A 22660-nucleotide genomic window follows, 5' to 3' on the forward strand; every position below is an offset into this window, starting at 1 on the left:
GTGGATCCTTGCCATCGGAGGTGGTGTACTGCCTGTTCGAGTATAATTGCAAGTTAAGTTCGTGGAAGGTTTGATCATTAAGTAATAATTTTGTGTAACCAGCGTCTCTTCTGCCTTGTGGACTCCGACGACCGGGTTTCCTATCCCTGGCACCGGTGTAATTGAAGACAGTGACCTTTCCTCCTCCTCTCGTTACTGTCCGATGGGAGGTGTAGTTTCGGAAGATTAATTGTTTCTGATGTGTTGGCAGAAGAGCCAACACCGTGTTGCTAGAGGAAGCCGAAATGCACGCGTTTAAGCTCACGCAGGCTGGCGTGAGGTCTGGAACAGTTATAGGAGTTTATAATAGCAAATAAAGTACGTAGTTGATGTAATACTTAACTTTAATCCATAATTGGAGAACATCGGTCTTGTTGATACATGATTTATAATCTCAATATAAACTGGTAATGGCGCCTTGCTAGGTAGTAGCAAATGACGTAGCTGAAGGCTATGCTAACTATCGTCTCGGCAAATGAGAGCGTATTTGTCAGTGTAGCTTCGCTAGCAAAGTCGGCTGTACAACTGGGGCGAGTGCTGGGAAGTGTCTCTAGACCTACCGTGTGGCGGCGCTCGGTCTGCAATCACTGACAGTGGCGACACGCGGGTCCGACGTATACTAGCGGACGGCGGCCGATTTAAAAGCTACCACCTAGCAAGTGTGGTGTCTGGCGGTGACACCACAGTTTCGCTATTCTGTCGTGGGTTATGAGTAAATTCATGCTTCTTGCTGGTTGATCATGTGGTCGTTCATTCAGGACGGTGTGGTGTAATGTTTCCTTGCACGAGGTTAACTCTAATTCTGTCAGCAAGTTAAGCCATCTTATAACAAGTTTTCGCTGGCTAAAAGTCGGTGCAGTGACCAGCCTGAGAGTGGCAATTGTGTTTACGGGCGTATTTAAATTGGTCAATATTCTGTATAGGCTGAGCATCCCTGAGTGCGTGATTTGTGGGCGCCTTAGACGGGTCCGTCATATCTGTTATGTTCTAATGATATTCCAGGACACTTTTGTTTAAAATATTTTTAAATTCCTCCAAGTTTGTAAATTCCTTTTATTGCCATTAATCGTGTGTTTGCTGAGATATGTTTAAATTTTTTAACGGCGGTGTTGGTACCTTCACTTCTTCACCGTACTTTATTAACAAAGTTTTGTATTTACTTTAGTAGCCTGTTTACTAATGTTCTTTAAAAAAATTTAAATTGTTGTATTGCTATAAATTACTTGATTGTCGTTAGCGGCGTGCTTAAAAGGCTGTTTGTTGCCGTACTGCTAGTTTCTGTAAGATTCGAATAAAACATTTGTGAAAATCTCAACTCGACAGTAAACTACTAGAAATTTGGCCCCGTTTCCCAACTTGTGGTCTGGCTTGTAGTAACCGTAACCCACTGTGTGTGTCACAGAGAAACTGTCCTGTTTCTGTTTGGCGAAATGGGCTGATGATACACTATAGATGAGTTTTCACAAGCAACTCATGATTGCCGAGTGTGGCTGTTAGCAAATATACTGGTTGTCTTACGTGTGAATCTTACAACGAAGGCGTTGGTTTGATAATATACGTCATGCCCGGCACCATTCACCCCAAGTAATGGATTTTTCTCACCCCAACTTCGACATAATTATAAATAATAGTTTCAATGAAGTAAGTTGCTGACCTATTTTTCGTGCATCATGCTGGGGGTTTATAAACTCGCTAAGTGATCAACATACGGACATCTGAAACCTAATATACGGGAACAATACGTAATTCACAAGTAAGTAGGTATCGTTCCGTCGATTACAATTAATCAAATCCCTGTATTTTCAATGCTAATTTGAGATTTTATTCCCTGCTTGTGATAGGTAATGCGAAAGTAGTGGCCCGATAAACTCATTCGAACTATAATCTTTCTCGTTTCATATTTTATTTCTCTATTATCCATGGAGTAGAATGGGCAACAGACATGTAAGTCGGCTGTATACATTTTTGCTTTAATTCATACATACCATTAGAAGACTCTTCTTATATTTTGATCGTGTCTGTTACAACAATGACATGTGATGGCGGATGGGTACGGGAGACTTCGCCTCGCTCTGTGTAATGTGCAACCTATACAACTAAAATGTAGCACTCCACAATCATATCAATCCGTATAAATGCTGTGAAATAATAAAAATTAACTGTTGGTAGGTTCACCAATGCAGAGAAATGAAGCAGAACCGTCCATTACACAGCATTAATTAATATCGGTTTACCTGTGATTGCAGTGTAGAAATCGGCGGAATAAGTGCCGGTATGCTAGAGCCACATTTGACAACTTGAATTATACCCTCCTACACGCGGACCCTGAGCAATGTTGAGTGCTTTAAAATAGCTTACCGACTTTTTTAAAGAATGTAATTTTGAACAAAAATTCCCGTCTTTGGGGCTATACTCATGAATTATGGTTAATGGAAAACAAGAAAAAAATAAAGTACCAGATACTTTACCGAAACCTCATGTGTAACCTGCTGAAAAGCTTGTTGTTTGAAGTATGACTTCGTACGTAATATATGTGTATATAATATTTTACCGTTGTCCATTGCTGAGCATCTGATGGTGAACATAGCGGAGTAAATTCTTTAAGATGAACCTGGACGTTGGAGAAAGGAAACGTGTGTCAACTGATCCACATATTGATTTTCCACTGACGCGGTTCATGTTGACTAACTGAATAACAGACTGGTTCCTATTTTCTTTCCCAAGTTCAATAAAGCCTTTACTTGAGAGCTGCATTTACTGTTGAAATGACAACACACACAATGTTACGTGAGAAAATTTTAGATCCTGCTATTAGGTTTCACACTGGCCTGCTCATGCAAATTATAAGGGTTACATGCCGGGAAAACTGTCGGCGGCGTGCGATGTTCCGAATTCGAATGTAGCAAACTTGGTACACTTTCCACCCACTCGGTTAGTGTTTCCGACTGTTGCCAACCTCAGTGATCTAACGGATTTGGCACTATCGTGACAAACTCTTGTTGTAAGTATCAACTCGGAAACGTCTGAACATTGAACATTTTAGTACTAACAAGTTATAGCCCTATACATTTTTGTAATTATATCATTTAAAGGTAATGAAGGCCTTCCAACAAAATTTATTTTCTTTTTACAGAATTTAAATACCGCTAAAAAGTTTCCATAGATTAATGGTTAAAACCAGGAACTTTGATGGAACGAAGTTCTGTTAATTCAACTGATACAAAGACAACTGAAGAATAAAAGGATACACACACCGCGATTTCTGCAAAAGAAAGTATTAAAGAACATGTGTTCCATACAAATAAAGTTAGACGGAAGTTCGATGAAAGCTATTTGAAATTTTGATTCACGTGTTCTGGCGAGTAAGATGCTCTTGTTGCAGTATGTGTTTGTGTCAAAGAGAACTCGCGAACTGTTCTTATCCCTCAAACAAACTTCGTAGGTCCTTAAAAACAATGCATGCTGATCACAAAGAAAAAGATGTTCACTTAAAAAAACAGTTTGACTCAATATAAAAACCTAAATATGAAATAATTACTTCTGCATAAACTGAAATTGAAAAAGTAAACGAAGTATCTTACAATGTAAGTTACCGTATGCGCTTATTGAAGAAAAACTTATTAAGCTACGAATAAAAAATATAGTATCGTGCGTTATTAACGAGCAGACTGCCAAAAAATAAATGTATTACTGTTACCTAATAATACCGTTTCACAACCCATCAAATATGTTTCTGGTATCACAGAGCAGTGGTTAATTTATCGACTTGGGGATTGCACTGAGTGTGCACTGGAAATAGATGAACTCATAGATATTGAAGGACTAGTTGTGCTATTAGTATTTGTTCGTTATACATTTGACAAAAGTAATGAAGAAGATTTATGCATGAACGCATATTTACATGAAAAAGAAAAACAGCCGAAGATATACTCAGTTGTGTTAATGATTACATTATACGAGATCGGTTGGGAAAGTGTACCGATATTTACACAGATGGTGCTGCGGCCGTGGTAGGAAGAAAACAAGCGAGTTGAACCACGCATATTGGAGGCAGCTACAAGAGTTACAATGAGTCATTGTAATTTGAGGTGCAAGTTCTAGGAACTAAAGGAATGGCTACTGATTTAAAATATGTAATGGAGGAAGCGGTCAGAATCATAAAGTATGTAAAACCTCGCCTACTGCCATCTATATTATTTAAAATTTTGTGACACGAAAAGCGCGTTGAACACAAAGCACTTTTACTACGTACGTAAGCGAGATGACTATTCAGAGGAAAAGCACTATTGCGGTTTTAAGAACTTCGTTTGAGTTATTGACCTTCTTTATTGCGAAAAATAAATCAGTACAAAATTATATAGACTTTTTAAGAAATGTTTCATGGTTGATAAAATTCGTATGGCTGATATTTTTACAAAGTGCAACAAAATTAACTTGTCATTGCAAGGAAAGCGTGTTACAATTTTTAATGCAAGAGACATAATTGCATCGTTTGAGAGGAAACTGAAAATTGGAATTTCTTGAGTTCAAGAAAGTCCGGCTCCGTAGACGAAAAGTCAACGCGACCGACTCTCATGCGAGGGTCGTGGGTTCGGTGCCCGGATACTGCCACGGATGTTTCCTTGGTGGGAGGCCTGGATCGGGGTATACTCAGCCTCCTGATGATAAATGAAGAGTTGCCTAATTGATAAGTGGCAGCCCCAATGTCGACAACGGCCGGGAGTGTGGTATGCTGACCCCATTCCCTTCATACCGCATCCGATAATTGATAACTGAGGAACACATGGAGGACGGTCCAGTCTCACGTGGTCTTCAGGCCTGATCGCGGGGTTTCCTTTCCTTTAAGTCAAAGAAAACAATTTTAATTGTTTTCCCCACATGAATGTTCGGCTGAAAACAATTTTAAAACATATGAAGCAATTTCCAAGCTATTTATAGGTCACTTACATAACTTGGAAAAACGCTCTCCGGCAACATTTTCTGAAGATTAGTGAGAATAATTCCTTCTTTGAAATTTATTTTCTGCAAGAGCTAAGTTAGTAGGCTTATGTGAAAGACACTATGAAACTAACTTTATAAGTTACTCCGATTTTAAGCAAAAACAAGAAGATCAGCCTTAATGTAATTTCTGGTTGAATTTATCATAAGAATATATAAGTTTATAAATACAAACTATTATTGTTTTACTCTCGTTTATCACTACATATTTATGTGAAGCACGATGTTCTGCAATGAGGGCAAAGTTCAGGATCAGGCTTGACGCTGCACCAGATATTAGAATTCAGTTTCCTACTATTATAGGTGATATCAGGGAAATTGAATTAATTACCGAAAAAAACACGTTTTTCTCATATTTTTATGGTTTAATTAATTTTTATTATCCTTCAAAATAGCAAAGGTGTCCATATAGGCACCAGGATTTTCAAAGTGTTCCGTCAAAGAAAAAGTTTGGGAACTCCTGTTTGTTTGCTTTGGTGAGCGTTCTAGTTGGACGTTTCATTTTGCATTGAAGAATCGTGCTTACCAAGATTTACTTCGATATGTCGATCTTCTTGACCGAAATGTCATTCATTAAGTGACATAAAGCTTCAGTGTTCTTTATTTTGGTCTTCTCGTCAGGTAAGGGGTTCTGCTCAGCTACGACACGTTCAGTTGCTTTTTCTCCAACTCAACCGTACTGATCTTTCCAGCGATAGAATCTACCTAATTAAATATTGTCGTAATGCGAATCTGTTCGGCAATAAAATCTATTGTATGTAACTGCAGTGCGGGGCTGTTCTTTGGAAACAGAATCTATTGTGTTAAGTTTATCCGCTGTGGAGTCAGTTGTGTCTTTTTTTGCACTGAGAAGTGTTAGTTCAGCGCTCATTCGAGTTTACTTAAAATGGACTCTAAGTTTGCTAATACGTTAGTTTTTTATGTCCAGGGATTTGTATACCTGCTCTTCTTGCCGTAGCTTCAGATTCGGAAGGTTGTGAACCAACCTCAGTCGACCTAGACCCAGAGTGACTACGTTAAGTCCACTGTGAAAATGGGAACATTCGTTAAACCACAAAATTATTGAAAATAATTATTTTCGGTATTTAAAGTAACTGATAAGCCTTAATTCAACATACATGAACCAGTTGGTTACACACAACAATGGTTGCTCAACTTTAGCAAACCAATCACGTAGCGCTACGGGCAACAATGCGACGTCCGCGCTTCGTTGCCTATTCTAAGTAATTTACTGAAATTCATAAAGCAGTTCAAAGAAGCAGTTAGACTAAAACTCTGCACGCCATATCGTAGTTATTTCCAGATACTGACGTCGTTAGAGAAGACAGTCTACTGTAGTTCGCAGTGCAGAATTTGCCACTGTGAGGTTTAAGAAAGTGAAGAAAATTTTGGTCAACTTGGGTGTCGAATCCAGGCGAATGAATTTATGGATATGGTTATCAGCCTACTAATTTTTATATCCCAGGACCTCGTCCGGATCCGCGTTGTACTTGTCATAAAATAACAAGAAAAACTTAGTTGTTTGTTCCACGATAATACACTCCTGGAAATGGAAAAAAGAACACATTGACACCGGTGTGTCAGACCCACCATACTTGCTCCGGACACTGCGAGAGGGCTGTACAAGCAATGATCACACGCACGGCACAGCGGACACACCAGGAACCGCTGTGTTGGCCGTCGAATGGCGCTAGCTGCGCAGCATTTGTGCACCGCCGCCGTCAGTGTCAGCCAGTTTGCCGTGGCATACGGAGCTCCATCGCAGTCTTTAACACTGGTAGCATGCCGCGACAGCGTGGACGTGAACCGTATGTGCAGTTGACGGACTTTGAGCGAGGGCGTATAGTGGGCATGCGGGAGGCCGGGTGGACGTACCGCCGAATTGCTCAACACGTGGGGCGTGAGGTCTCCACAGTACATCGATGTTGTCGCCAGTGGTCGGCGGAAGGTGCACGTGCCCGTCGACCTGGGACCGGACCGCAGCGACGCACGGATGCACGCCAAGACCGTAGGATCCTACGCAGTGCCGTAGGGGACCGCACCGCCACTTCCCAGCTAATTAGGGACACTGTTGCTCCTGGGGTATCGGCGAGGACCATTCGCAACCGTCTCCATGAAGCTGGGCTACGGTCCCGCACACCGTTAGGCCGTCTTCCGCTCACGCCCCAACATCGTGCAGCCCGCCTCCAGTGGTGTCGCGACAGGCGTGAATGGAGGGACGAATGGAGACGTGTCGTCTTCAGCGATGAGAGTCGCTTCTGCCTTGGTGCCAATGATGGTCGTATGCGTGTTTGGCGCCGTGCAGGTGAGCGCCACAATCAGGACTGCATACGACCGAGGCACACAGGGCCAACACCCGGCACCATGGTGTGGGGAGCGATCTCCTACACTGGCCGTACACCACTGGTGATCGTCGAGGGGACACTGAATAGTGCACGGTACATCCAAACCGTCATCGAACCCATCGTTCTACCATTTCTAGACCGGCAAGGGAACTTGCTGTTCCAACAGGACAATGCACGTCCGCATGTATCCCGTGCCACCCAACGTGCTCTAGAAGGTGTAAGTCAACTACCCTGGCCAGCAAGATCTCCGGATATGTCCCCCATTGAGCATGTTTGGGACTGGATGAAGCGTCGTCTCACGCGGTCTGCACGTCCAGCACGAACGCTGGTCCAGCTGAGGCGCCAGGTGGAAATGGCATGGCAAGCCGTTCCACAGGACTACATCCAGCATCTCTACGATCGTCTCCGTGGGAGAATAGCAGCCTGCATTGCTGCGAAAGGTGGATATACACTGTACTAGTGCCGACATTGTGCATGCTCTGTTGCCTGTGTCTATGTGCCTGTGGTTCTGTCAGTGTGATCATGTGATGTATCTGACCCCATGAATGTGTCAATAAAGTTTCCCCTTCCTGGGACAATGAATTCACGGTGTTCTTATTTCAATTTCCAGGAGTGTATATGTACTGGAAAATTAATTAAATTTAAAATAATATTAAATTGTAGACAGTAGGTCCGTTGAAAATGGAGTTCCATGTCTTTTGCTCGATGTCACCACTTTTAATAAATCGATAAAACGGTTCTAAAGAGTTAATGGCTATCGTTAAATGACATAAGAGACAACTTCGTACACCCTCTCTCCCTCTCAGATTTAATTGCACAATGACACAGTGGATAGCCCGTCAAAAAGTGAACACAGATCAAGCATGAAAACAGGAAGGAGGTATACTGAAACGTGAAAAATGAAGCAAAACGTAAACATTGAACGGTCAAAGCGTAAGCTGCGAAACATCTAATGAATTGGAAGAATGTCGGTGTCATGGTTGTCGGTCCCCTTTAGTTGGTTCTTCTTCACTAGAAGCTTCAGATCCATTAAGAAGTATCGCCCTGTTTGTCTATGTAGCCATTTTTTCCTGAAACTATTTCTTAATCGAGTTCTTCCTTTGGTTCACTGATTCCTTTAGTCCGCTCCCAAATGTTTAATTCGCTTCTTTTTTTGTGATTGGGATGGTGGCTAAAAATTTCGTGATCTGTTCGAGTGAGTGGGCTTTCTGTGTACTTTGTATCCTAAAGTACCGTCAGTTTTTCTAAGTGCCTGTACATCCATAAGTGAAATTTGGACCTTTTTCTCTTTTTGCACAGTAAATGCAATACTAGAATTTATACCATTCAGAAAATTTGGTAATTCTTTCATCATGAGGACATATAACGAAAGTCCCATCAACTGAATGCGTGGTTTAAGGCATCTTGCCACGGTTCGCGTGGTCTTGGGGAACCTTGCCACGGTTAGCGCGGCTCCCTCCATCCTAGGTTCGAGTTCTCCCTCGGGCATGGGTGTCTGTGTGTTGTCCTTAGCGTAAGTTAGTTTAAGTTAGAGTAAATAGTGTTTAAGGCTATGGACCGATGACCTCTATGGACCGATTACCTCAGCAGTTTGGTCCCATACAACTTACCACAAATTTCCATTTTCCCATCAACGTGCAAAAGGGTTTCTCCAGAGCTGTGTCAACTGCTGTTCCTTCAGATTTTTCAGTCTACATATTCAACACAACTGCTCTGAGTATATTTCGCGTACTCACAGGCTGTTGCCCCAAAAAACAAAATCCACCAATAATGCAGTTACGGGTCGTGAAAGCTTTCTTTTGTTTGATACCACCAAGTGTTGTGCATTGTGTCCAATACGACTTTTCTTGAAACTTCCCGGCCGATGAAGATTCTGCGCTGATGGTAATTTGCTGCGAAAGAAAAACGGTTTCTGAAATAACAATATTAAGCGATTTTTTAGGTAGGCCCCGACTAGTGTACTGCGGTGTGTTATTATTTGAAATGTGCTTTCGTGGAACCTACTAACCATTCTTGAAAGACAAGCAGAAGTGGTGAAGTATTTTGTGGCCATTTCATTTCGCTGGAACCTTGTGTCGATTCATTGTTAATTTTCCTTTGTAGAAATTGTGTGTTGTTATTTTGTTCTAGTATTTACGTCAAGAAATACCATAGAATATCTGCCTCATTACTCTTTCAGTGATGCTTCAGCTGCAAACTTCGTCAGAAAGTTCTCTTCAGCTTACACACTATCTGATGAACACTATCCGGCCATCCCTACGCAAAGCGGAATCGACCACTAAATGTGACGACGAGCGGACTGCCACTATAAAAGGAGGCGACAGTATTGTGTTGTCATTAGAAAAGTAGACAGAGAAGCAGAATTCTGAATGGGTGGGGCAGAAGAGCTCAGTGACTTCGAATATGGACTAGACATTAAATTTCAGCAGGGTAACAAATCCACCAGGGTCATTTCAAACCTTCTAAAGCTGCCCATACAACCTGTTGGTGAGGTGATTGAGAAATGGAAACTCGAAGCAACAAAAACATCTAAACCAAGACCAGGCGGAACTCATGTACTGGACGGAGATGTTCGAGCTTTGCATAGAGTGGTTATAAAAACATCGCATGAAATCAGCGGAAGCAACAGCTCGTTAGTTCCAAAGTTCTATCAGTATCAAACTGTAACACCGACTGTACGTAGGGGGTTAAAAAAAACGGGGTACAATGATCGAACAGTCATTGCTAATCGAGGCAAGAGGTAGAGTAAAGAACGAGGCCACTGGAGAGTGGATGACTGGATACGAATGATTTGAAACGCGCTGTTTCCTGCGGTAAACCGATGGAAGGACCTGGCTTTGGCGAATGCCTAGGGAACGTCAACTGCCGTAATGTGTAGGGCCATCAATGAAGTGCAGAGTAGGAGGTTGTGTTACGGTATGGCGGTGTTATTCATGGTAATGGTGTGGCCCCCGTATTGTGCTTCGTAAAAAGAAGGATATCGACACATGTTGCAGCACTGAGTACTGCGCACAACGTAGGAACATTTCTGAGACGACGGTTTGTAAGTGGGCTGCTTCTGTGTTGGCAGCGCTGTGTAGCGCTTTGCATTGGATCTCTGACTGAGCTTTCTTTGTTAGAGACTCTGTGGCTGGTTGGACTCGTTGTTGGAAGTTAATCGCCAGTAGTGTTGAGCAGTTGGAAGTTAGTCGCCAGCAATGATGGAAGTACTGTTGAACAGTTGGAGGTGAACGGCCAGCAGTGATGGATGTTAGATGTGAGAAGTTAGCATTGACGGAGGGTAGAGGTCTGAAGTGTTAGTGTAGGCTAACGATCTATACATGTTCGACATGGAGACTGAATATTATTCATGATTATATACCTTTGTACTAGATGTCAATGACGATTTTTATTCGTATTCGAACTGGGTGTCACATAATTAAGGTAAAAAAATACATTATTTGGTTTGCAACAAAACCTTTCCTTTGCTAACCACATGCTTATTAGTAGTTAGTGGCTATGGTAGTTAGAATCTTTTATTTAGCAGACAGTATTGACGCTCGCTGTATTGCAGTAGTTAGCGTAATGGAGATTTTTGTGAGGTAAGTGCTTAATGAAAAGTATAGGTTATTGTTAAGATTTCTTTTTAGTCAGGGCCAATCTTTTGAATAAATTATTTGAAGTCAGGCTGTAATTTTTTTGAGCAGTCGGATTGTGTTGCGCTAGAATATTGTGGGTCAGTGTTGACATGATAAGAAAAAGTAAAAACAAAGTAGGCTCAGTACGTTCACTTTTACTCAGCTGTTTCAGAATCAAATAACGTAGAAGTTTCAGCTTCTCAGTCATTCTGAAATTTAAGTACAGACACACTCATTTAAATAAAGAAGTTGGAGGCCGGGCAGAGTGGCCGAGCGGTTAAAGGCGCTACAGTCTGGAACCGCACGACCACTATGGTCGCAGGTTCGAATCCTGCCTCGGGCATGGATGTGTGTGATGTCCCTAGGTTAGTTAGGTTAAGTAGTTCTAAGTTCTAGGGGACTTATGACCACAGCAGTTGAGTCCCATAGTGCTCAGAGCCATTAAAGAAGTTGGAGGTTATTTCCATCAGTATGACACTACACTTTATCACAAGGCAGCTTTTGCGAGGTACTGGTTTGTGAACAATAACATTCCTGAAACGAACTGGTTTCTACCTGATGCCAATGGAACATCACTGGGGCGAATAAGTACGTCGATTTCGCTCCCAACCCCAGCGTCCAATATCATCACTTTCTTTCGTTACGACTCGTGGAATAATACATCTGTCATTCCCCCACAGACGTTCAGAGACTTTTGTCCTCAGCAGAGTTCAAGTTGTCATAACTTCGAAAGCTGGACACACCACATAATGTCCACTAACACCCGTCCGGATGCTTTAGAACAGATAGTGCATATTTATGCCACAACAGCTGAAGTGAGATAGTTAATGACACAATCGACACACATTTGAGAGGAGCGGTTATGTCTTCACTCCATCTATTAATCATTTTTCCATCTGTGCAAGCATCGTTGGCGCATCCATTAATTTCTGTGCAGTAAATACATTAGTTTCGGTTCTTCCATAAATTAATATTACTATGTAAATATTGTTGAATACTTGAAATTTAATCCACAGCGTAATGTCAACCTGAACTGTATAATGAAAGATTTTACAGTTTTAACGCTTCTGTGCAAGTTTATAAATATAAACGTCTGTCATTACAGGATAATACGGTGCCTTTTTGCCTAGAAAAATAGGCGTGGAATAGTTTCTGCTTTCTCATACAGTTAATTAGATAACACACGTAATCCAGTACGATAGTCGGCATCACAGATCATGCATGAAAGCAGCAAGCCAAAATTATCTTTGGAATAATTTCCCTGTAGCGTTAAACAATATCTCTCCACTTTTTGGATTTTTCATCAGTATTTGCAGTGTTACCACATATAAGGTTCAACGTTTTTGTTCTTGTTAGTTCGTTTCCCTGGAACACAATGTGCAGAATTTAACTTATCAATTCAAGTTGGATTACAGCGTTCAAGAACTACACTGTTAGAGGAAAGATCATTGGACGTAAAACGAGATTTTTTAAAAAATCGACGATGATGTCTCGCGTCCTGATTTTATCAGCTATCACTTCAGGTAATAATGCGTTAAAGATTTAATACAGTAAAGGTGCATTTGTTGTTTCATAAAATCGATCGTCGTCAGCGTTCACGACTTTTTTCTGCATGTAACAGCTCGCCTATAACCATTGATCTACAAGCAATATAAATTTGACTTTCAACATATTTCTTTCAGAAACAGTTGTGTTATATGCTCGAAACTGTTAAAATAAACAGCAATCGCTCACGATATATTTCGTTCTGCCGGTGATCTGAAATAGGAATAGACGTCGACAGTCGATTTTGAAATGAGCTCTGAAATATTTAGTTTGTCCAGTAAAGATTTAACGTTTATGTGATCAGGAAACGTAACATTAGGTAATCGAATAAAGATTATTTTGATTATTTACTTTCTATTTTCGGTAATAATTATGGTAATACGTTGGACTTTTCTAAGAAACTGAGTTACGACGAAGAATTCACCAGCAAAACCTGAAAAATATGCACATCGCTTCTATGTGGCTTTCCAAAATAACTTGAGGCCAATGCCAGTATCTTCGCTAAAGCACGTTTATTTACTCGTCTCTTTAGCTTAACCTGTTTTGTCTTTCATGACCTCTTACATCGATCGAGAAATTATAGTTATAAAAACTTTTATATATTGATTCTTAGGCTTAATTTGTGTGTACCTTGGCGAAACAGTCTTCTACAGATATAATTAACAGCATAATCGGCAATACTGATTCGTTTCAGAGGATATGATAATCAGACAATTTTCAAAGGAACTGTTGTATTTCTACCGATAAAGCCATGTTCGTATCATCTGAAATACGGACCGTCATGTCAGTGATTAAGGATAAAATGACAATCAAGTTTGAATTGCAGAGTTGGTAACTGCTGAGAAAGAAAAAGCAGACTGCTCCATTTAAGACACTTTCGGAATCACGTCCGCGATACAACGAAATAGATCTAGAAAGTGTCTGTGTTACCAAGTAGCTAAGTGAGAATTTAGCGTTCTCTGAATGACTATGTCTGCCACATTATTAAGATACGAGTGAAGCAATTGAAGGTAAATAAGAAGGCGTACTGAAATTTAACAAATGGTGGTGCAATCAAAAAGAGCGTGTTAATTTTTTGCACTTACACACGCGCAGCTTAGATAAAGTTTTGTAAGATGGGGCTATGATTGTGTATTGCACATAAGACTTCTTCACAGGCTCCAGACGACGCGGATTTTTTTGTTGGAATCATGCAGAGGAGAGTCATCTAACCTTAAAATGGAAGCACTAGCTATTGTACGAGGTTATTTCTGAACGCGAAAAGACTTTTTTTTCAAGTTTCTGTGATTCATGGTGGGAGAATGACGCTTTCATACAAACATTAGCTGTGTGTTCAGTTTAGTCTTAGTGGCGACTCACTGCTTTATTTGGTAGCGTTTTGGCTTATGTCGGAAGAGACTACTTCGAACGGAAGAGACTCTCAGAACGGAGGAGAGTTATGAGCTACTAAAATTGCCTGAATTTCACGGTATACGTATTTTTTGTCTGCTGTGATATTCTAAACAGTGTGGCCTACCGAGTGTCTTTTTTCAAGTTAGTTCGCCTGAAATCAGATATAACTGAAGGACATCAGTATATAGTTAATACCTGTAGCGAGAGAAAACAGTTGACTGTTTATAAAACATGGAACGGAAAAGTTAATGGACCTCATACCGAACCCGTGAAATTCCCTGGTACTACACTTCTCTATCGTTATCTGGATGTAGCGAACATCACATACTGTTGACAAATATTAAGTTACGAGCAAAATCACTGTAAAACTCTCGAAGAAAATTTAGGTCTGAGAGTTATTCAGGTAGAACATAGTCACCATTATCAAAATATTTGTTGAAGTCTAATGCTAGTGGAAAGGAAAAGGGTGGGTTGTCGAATAATTCTTTGTTAGATTCCTTCTTGGTAATGATTTTATAATTCCCTTTCTGGAAACTGTTTAGTCAGAGAGAAAGTAAAGGTTTCTGTTATTGTGCGCTGCAGCACGTCAACAACGGATGTAATGATCCGCACTTTAATGTCATCTCTCAAGCACTTGTTAACAAAGCACTACAGAAAGCTAATAGTATGCCAAGGAAAAAAATCTCTGGAAGTTGAATTATCATTTGAGGGAGTTAATATTCTCATATATTTATGCTGAATAATTAAAATATTGGAGTAGAGAAAAAACTGATTCGTCAATACCAACTGTACCTTTTAGTCCGGTTACGTCGAGACGACGTAGGTTTTTCTACAGCCAACACACACTGGAAGTTCTCTGTTAACATTCAGGCATATCTCAGTTCTGGGTTTCTCCAGCCCGGCTAACTTCGCTGCATAGTTGCCTCCATATGTTTCATGTTGTTTCATATACCATGTCCTGCGTCTCTAGCATTTGAAGCATAACTCTCGTGAATTGTCAACTGTAAACTGTTGTGGGTTTCCTCTTTACCGTTAGCGGAGCGGGTTTGTTGTTCAAACCATTGCGTCTCTCACTGTTCATCTCGATGCTATTCTCTATCGTTGTCTGCCCGTTTGTCTGATATGCAGCAGTAGTTAATTCAGACATACTTATTACCATTCTTAAAATCTCCGATGATCACTACTTACGGTTTGTTCTTTGAACACTGCAGCGAATCTCTCACGAAGATTTCTTGACAAGTGCAGGGATGAGACTAGCGGGAATCGCTATGTTTCTTGTTTTCATTACATATGTATTGATTAGTATGACTTCCGTGAAAGCTTGACATATGGTCAAGTGGAGAAACTCGAGATGACTGAATTATTGACTTTTTTTCAATCTACTGTATAATGGTATACTTTTCTTTACAATGGTAACTGATTTCGTTCAGATACATGATGTCTTCGTATCATTAGAGTTACAGGGTTACCGGTCGTTTTCAACTACCATGAGTCACTGTATTATTGTGCTGTAAGTGAACGAAACCGGTTATCATTTGACATACTGCGGCATTAGACTGTAATAAAAGACACTGCAATAAACTGTGACAACCGTGTGATGGTTTGGTTCAAGAGCAGCGTAATCTTTTACCAGAAACTGTACAAAAGGCAGATTTCGTTTAGCGAATGAGACATAGGTCTACATTTCCTTGTGCATATCCGCTCGGTTATTATCGACGCGAACCAGTTTCTCGCATGTACAGTTTACCAGACCACCGTGTGACATCTCATGTTCCGGCGAAAACCAATGTCCGACGTTAATTATCAACTAAACTTTCCCAAAGTCATTCTGGTGAGTTTATTGGGGATTTCTAGCGTGTGCTGGTGGTATCAGATTAACACATCGCGAACCGTATTGTTTTTCTTTCCAGTTTGTTATTTTATTCCTGTGCGTAGATAGGACTAGTGGTCAGCAGTACGCCGGAAGCCTCCCAGTTGTTTAATTCGCCTCTATAATTCTAATATCCAACTGATTATCGTGATGACAATCCGAAAAGATTTAATTAGTCTCACTGGCTAGGCATAAATAAAAGTGATTTTTGTGTAGGCAATACGGTAAATTGATTTCTTCCACCTCTTTGCTGAGAAAGGATGTCAAACACCTTTCAGCAATCAATTTTCAACCTTATTTTATTAGGCGTTTTACTACGCCACCTTCAGGCACCTGACCCACGTGTGGGAATAATCTACCTCGCTTCTGATCGAAGCAGGGGCCAGCAGTACTGGTATTAGTAAATTTTTGCTACAGTGACTACTTCAAACACCACCCGTCGACGGCTGGAAGGTGTAAAACTTGACATCCTCTATCGAAGAGCCAAGTCCCGCGACCATCGCTAAAAAGCTGAACGTACAGAGACTCTCTGCTGACAAGTTCGTCTCACATTGTCTTTACCTTGGGACAGTAATGTTGGTTGAAACACATCTAGAAGTCAATAGGAAAGGCTTCTGCTATTTACATCTTCGCACAGAATTAGGGAAATTGCATGTCTCTTGCCATTACTAGCACGAAAGCGTCTCTCTTGGCTATCAGCAGTTTGGTAACAACGCTAACATTAGAAAAATTCCCCAACTGACGACGTACTTTTGTTTATTCTACCTTTGAAGCGGGTGATAGCGCAACTACTTGTAGTAAATGCTCAAATGTGTATGAATTCCTAAATGACCAAACTGCTGAGGCCATCAGTCCCTAGACTTACACACTACTTTAACTTATGCTACGAACAACACACACACCCCCATGCCCAAAGGAGGACTCGAACCTCCGGCAGGAGGGGTCGCGCAATCCGTGACATGGCGCCTCAAACCGCATGGCCACTCCGAACGGCTACTTGTGGTAAACGTTTTGTTTGTCGTATAGTTATTACAGACAACCAGACTTGGATTATTAAAATTTCAACTGTAGAAACAAAAACAAAGGTATTCAAATAGCTTTGTCCTTTAAACCAGGGGCATAAAACGTCTACTATCATTCGTGATAGAATGACTTCTCCAGCCATTGCTGTCTTAAATTATATGCACCCATGTTGTGCCTTCTTGTTTCGTAATGTCGATCCCACGCCTACTATTGGGTCGCCGTCTAGGTCTATCTTATCTCTTGGAATCCGAAGAACTTTATTGGCCCATCGAGTACACATTTAGCTGACACCAACTGCCGCCTATCTCCAACACATGTTCACTGCGTCCATGATTACGTCTTCCAGCCCAGTCTGTTTCCTGATGCTTTTGTTTATCTACACACATCAAAAAAAGTTTTGCAACACCTCGGTTCTGAGAATTCCGGAACCTGTACAGAAAATTGGAATAGAGATCAAGATAAACATCATTTCCACCCTTTTTATTGGTCATGAAAACCACACATTATATGTTGTATCACCATACAGCGAGACCTTCAGAGGTGGTGGTCCAGATTGCTGTACACACTGGTACCTCTAACACCCAGTAGCACGTCCTCTTCCACTGATGCATGCCTGTATTCGTCGTGGCATACTATTCACAAGTTCATCAAGGCACTGTTGGTCCAGATTATCCCATTCCTCAACGGCGATTCGGTGTAGATCATTCAGAGTGATTGGTGGGTCAGGCCGTCCATAAAGAGCCCTTTTCAATCTATCCCAAGCATGTTCGTTAGGGTTTCTGGAGAACATGCTGGTCACTCTAGACGAGTGATATCGTTATCCTGAATGAAGTCATTCACAACATGTGCACGATCGGAGCACGAATTGACGTCCATGCAGACGAATGCCTCGCCAATATGCTGCCGATATGGTTGCTCTATCGGTCGAAAGATGGCATTCACAAATCGTACATCCGTTACGGCGCCTTCCATGACCGCCAGCAGCGTACGTTGGCCACACATAATGCCAACCCAAAACAGCAGGAAAACTCCACCTTGTTGCACTCGCTGGAATTTGTATCTAAGGCGTTCAGTCTGATCGGGTGGCCTCCAAACACTTCTCCGATGACTGCCTGGTTGAAGGCATATGTGACACTCATTGGTGAACAGTGCCCGAGGCAGGATTCAAACCTGCGACCGTAGCAGCAGCGCGGTTCCGGACTGAAGCGCTTAGAACCGCTCGGCCACTACGGCCGGCCCCCTGCGTTGATAAATGGAGGTTAGTTTTCCCTACTCTCATTATTCCCACGGACAGTATAACCAATCATGACAGGCACACTAATGAAACACCTGAATGAACAGAACTCTTTTAAGGAAGCACAGTACGTTTTCCAGGGAAGTGAAGGGCACGCCTCGTCCTCACAGCTTCACAGCCGCCAGTACCTTCCAAGGTAGGAGACGAGGTACTGGCGGAAGAACAGCTGTGAGGAGGGGCGTGAATCGTGCTTGGGTAGCTCAGATGGTAGAGCACTTGCCTGCGAAAGGCAAAGGTCCCAAGTTCGAGTCTCGGTCCGGTACACAGTTTTAATCTGCCAAGAGTTTCATATCAGCGCACACTCCGCTGCAGAGTGAAAATTTCATTCTGGAACTCTATACACAACTTCAAGCTTTTTCTCAACATTCCCTCGCTCACATGGTTAAGGTTAAATATTTAACACTGTGAAACTCATGTATAAAGTAATTAGAAGTTTGATACTATTTTATGCATGTGAGTTCGATTCCTTAACTGCGGGTCGTTTACTGGAAAATTGCTCATATGGATACTGCTCAATGCATTCGGCAGAGCGAAGGTTCAAGCAGATTTAGATTTCCTGTGAATTATCAAAAGCCGGTCGGTGTGGCCGTGCGGTTCTAGGCGCTGGATCCGCGTGACCGCTACGGTCGCAGGTTTGAATCCTGCCTCGGGCATGGATGTGTGTGATGTCCTTAGATTAGTTAGGTTTAAGTAGTTCTGAGTTCTAGGGGACTGATGACCACAGATGTTAAGTCCCATAGTGCTCAGAGCCATTTGAACCATTTTGAACCAATTATCAAAATTGTTTGAAACAGATGGCAGATTACTTCCTTTAAAAAAGACACGGCTGACCGTCATCCTTCACGAAACCGAGCTGCCTCTCCATCACTGAGAACTTCCTTGTCGATGGCTCATTAAACAACGCTCGAAAATTAGAGATTTAAACTGACGTGAAACAAATAGTTCATATAATAATAACGTTATCATGGTCCGTAATATGCTGTAAAGCGATGTCTAATCGTGGCCGGCCAGTGTGGCCAAGCGGTTCTAGGCGCTTCAGTCTGCGACCGCTACGGTCGCAGATTCGAATCCTGCCTCGTGCATAGATGTGTGTGCTGTCCTTAGGTTAGTTAGTTTTAAGTAGTTCTAAGTTCTAGGGGACTGATGACCTCAGATGTCCCATAGTACTCAGTGCCATTTGAACCATTTTTGAACTTAATCGTGCGATTAGCTAATTTCGACTAAGCATCATTGCCAAGCACACTCAAAATCTGTATTTCAGGTCATTTTAAAATGACTTAATCACAAGTAAAAAGTAGCCGTATTCCGTCATTTTACACTGACACTTTTTACGATGTATTCTGAACCTTGCTCTTTACCATGGTGTTATCTACAGAGCAAAGTGAGTTGAAAATGTCATGAAATACAGAAGTTACAAATGTGCTTGACAGTGAAGCTTTGTCGAAATTAGCTAATCACACGATTAAACAAACATCGCATAACAGCCTACGGCGGACCATGTTTACGTTTATTAAGCATCTGGAAGATGTGGATCCCCACAAATAGAAAATTTTAGATTTTCGTCAGATTGTATGACATACAATATAACTACATAGAAAACAGAGAATAGATACATCTATTTACGAACCGCGATCGCGTTGTGCAGACTTGGATAACTATGAGCATATACTAACAGATCAACTACTGAAAGAGGAAATACCTTAAATTGGTATTTCTTACTAGGAAACCTCCCCATCGCACCCCCCTCAGATTTAGTTATAAGTTGGCACAGTGGATAGGCCTTGAAAAACTGAACACAGATCAATCGAGAAAACAGGAAGAAGTTGTGTGGAACTATGAAAAAAATAAGTAAAATATACAAACTGAGTAGTCCATGCCACGATAGGCAACGTCAAGGACAATGGCAGTTAAAGAGCGCCGTGGTCCCGTGGTTAGCGAGAGCAGCTACCGAACGGGAGGACGTAGGTTCAAGTCTTCCCTTGAGTGAAAAGTTTAATCTTTTATTTTCAGTTTATGTGACAAACTCTTGTGTTTTCATCACTTTTTTGGTAGAGATTATCACATCCACAAGAAAACCTAAATTGGGCAAGGTAGAAGAATCTTTTTACCCATTCGCTAAGTGTACAAGTTAGGTGGGTCGACAACATATTCCTGTCATGTGACGCACATGCCGTCACCAGTGTCGTATAGAATATATCAGACGTTTTTTCCTGTGGAGGAGTCGGTTGACCTATGACCTTGCGATCAAATATTTTCGGTTCCCATTGGAGAGGCACGTCCTTTCGTCTACTAATCGCACGGTTTTGCGGTGCGGTCGCAAAACACAGACACTAAACTTATTACAGTGAACGGAGACGTCAATGAACGAACGGACAGATCATAACTTTGCGAAAATAAAGAAAGTAAGATTTTTAGGTAAGGGAAGATTTGAACCTAGGAGCTCCCGTTCCGCAGCTACTCACGCAAACCACGGGACCACGGCGCTCCTGAGTTCACAATCTCCTTGCTGTTGCCTATCATGCACATGGACTACTCAGTTTGTATATTTTGCATATCTTTTCATAGTTCCACGCAACTTCTTCCTGTTTTCTCGATTGATCTGCGTTCAGTTTTTCAAGGCCTATCCACTGTGCCAACTTATAACTAAATCTGAGGGAGGTGCGATGGGGAGGTTACCTTGTTAGTAGAATCCTTTAGTCAGTGTAGCCGAAGGGCATTGTCGAATATATCAGGCCAACATCGCCTTCGTTCAACTCAGTAAAAACTAGAAATATAAAATAGTAAAATCATTCCCTTTTGTAGATGGACGCGAAAGGCACCAAGATCTGCATAACGCGCCCCCAGCTTACTCTGTTACGCGCTCCTGTGAACGGGAACGCGTTATGCAGATCTTGGTGCCTCTCGCGTCCATCTAGAAAAGGTAATGATTTTACTATTTTATATTTCTAGTTTTTACTGAGTTTAACGAAGGCGATGTTGGCCTAATATATTCGACGATGCCCTTTGGCTACACTGACTAAAGGATACTACTAAGAAATACCAAATTAAGGTATTTGCTCTTTCAATAGTTGATCTGTTTGTACATGCTTATAGGTTATCCAAGTCTGCACAACGCGATCGCGATTCTTATATAGATGTATCTGTTCTCTGTTTTCTATGTAGATAACTTGAAGATAAATAAGGAGAAACGCGTCGTTGAAAATTAAAATACAATATGACTTTCATTGTTGAATTTTGTTGTTATTTTGGTTTGTTCTTTTGTATTTCTTATGGCATTTCTTTTTGTTTTTGCAGGAGGCGTACGACCGATCCAAGAGTAACACAGGTGTGAAATTTCAAATTATTGCTAGTGGATGAGAGTTAAACAACGGGAGCATACCAGTGAGTCAGCAGTGTGCGTATTGGAAATGAAGTAGTGCATCACGTAAAGTCTTAACGTGTGTGCCATAACTGAATAGAAATGACAGGGAAGGTGAACACGCGCAGCCCCCACGACCACAGCAGCTGGGCGATGTCTCCACCGGACGAGGGACTAGCAGCCGTCGACCTGACAGAGGACCAGGTATGGGGTGCTCACAGCACAGACTCGACAGCGGCCCGAACGGAACTGACATTCAGACAACAGGCTGTTCCGACGAGAAGCGCCGCCCGCCGAGTGAAGAAGAAGTCCGTCGGCTGCGGAGCCTTCTTCAGTTCCTGGGCCTCGCCTTCTCCCTCGACGAAGAAGCGGCCAGTCGCGAAGCCCCGGCGCAAGTCCGAGGCGGACAAGGAGGCGCTGCGCCAGCAGCTGAAGGCGCAGATACAGGAGGAGTCGTCGTCGGAGGAGGAGCTGGACGTCGAGGAAGAGGCGCCCTCCGCAGCAGAAGTGCGCCGGCGCTCCGAGGCGGACGGCGAGTGGTGCCGCAGCCGCAGCAGGAGCCCCCTGCAGCTGGCCCACCGCCACTCGGTGCCGCTGCCCGGCGCCGGAGAGCGCAGCCGCCGAGGCCAGTGGTGCGACGGCCGCCAGCGCCGCGTGCTGCGCCTCGTCGACGACCTGTTGCTCGATATATATCGACACCGCCGGTCCTCGGTCGACTCCGACAGCGGCAGCTCCGTCCTCCCGCCGCGGCCCCACGTCGACTCGCGACTGCATCTGCGCAGTGAGTACCGCTGACCAGTGCTCGTCATGTTGCTTTCACCTCTGGAGACATTACATTTTCTTTTCACAGAACAGAGAAGGGGTACGATTAGATTAGATTAATTATTCATTCCATAGACCCATGAAAGAGGGAATCATCCTGGGTGTGGAACATGTCAGATAAACACGTTCCAAAAATTTAATTAGAAAAACTTGAGTTTCATTAATTTTAATGATCCTCAGCCTATAAACAGTAAAATTATGTACATTAATTAAATTTAAACTTCTAATATTTACAAGTTTAATACTTACATCTGCTTTCATTACATCCATCATTCAGACATTTGCTAGTTTCTTGTCTATTACAATCAAGTTTTGTCAAAAATTAAAGTAAATTATTCATTTCAGTGATCCTAAGTT

General features: G+C 42.1%; 1 protein-coding gene across 1 annotated transcript in view; it reads left to right on the forward strand.

Moving 5' to 3' along the window:
* LOC126110057 (uncharacterized) overlaps positions 1-22276 on the forward strand; it is a 297558-nt gene extending 275282 nt beyond the window's left edge. Inside the window, exon 2 of the mRNA XM_049914999.1 lies at positions 21418-22276. Within this exon, the coding sequence (XP_049770956.1) occupies positions 21584-22276 (693 nt within the window). The 5' untranslated portion in view covers positions 21418-21583. The remainder of the gene's footprint in view (positions 1-21417) is intronic.
* Positions 22277-22660: the final 384 nt, after the last annotated feature.

The sequence above is a fragment of the Schistocerca cancellata genome, chromosome 1, assembly GCF_023864275.1.
Source record: "Schistocerca cancellata isolate TAMUIC-IGC-003103 chromosome 1, iqSchCanc2.1, whole genome shotgun sequence".
In the NCBI taxonomy this organism is placed as follows: Eukaryota; Metazoa; Arthropoda; class Insecta; order Orthoptera; family Acrididae; genus Schistocerca; species Schistocerca cancellata.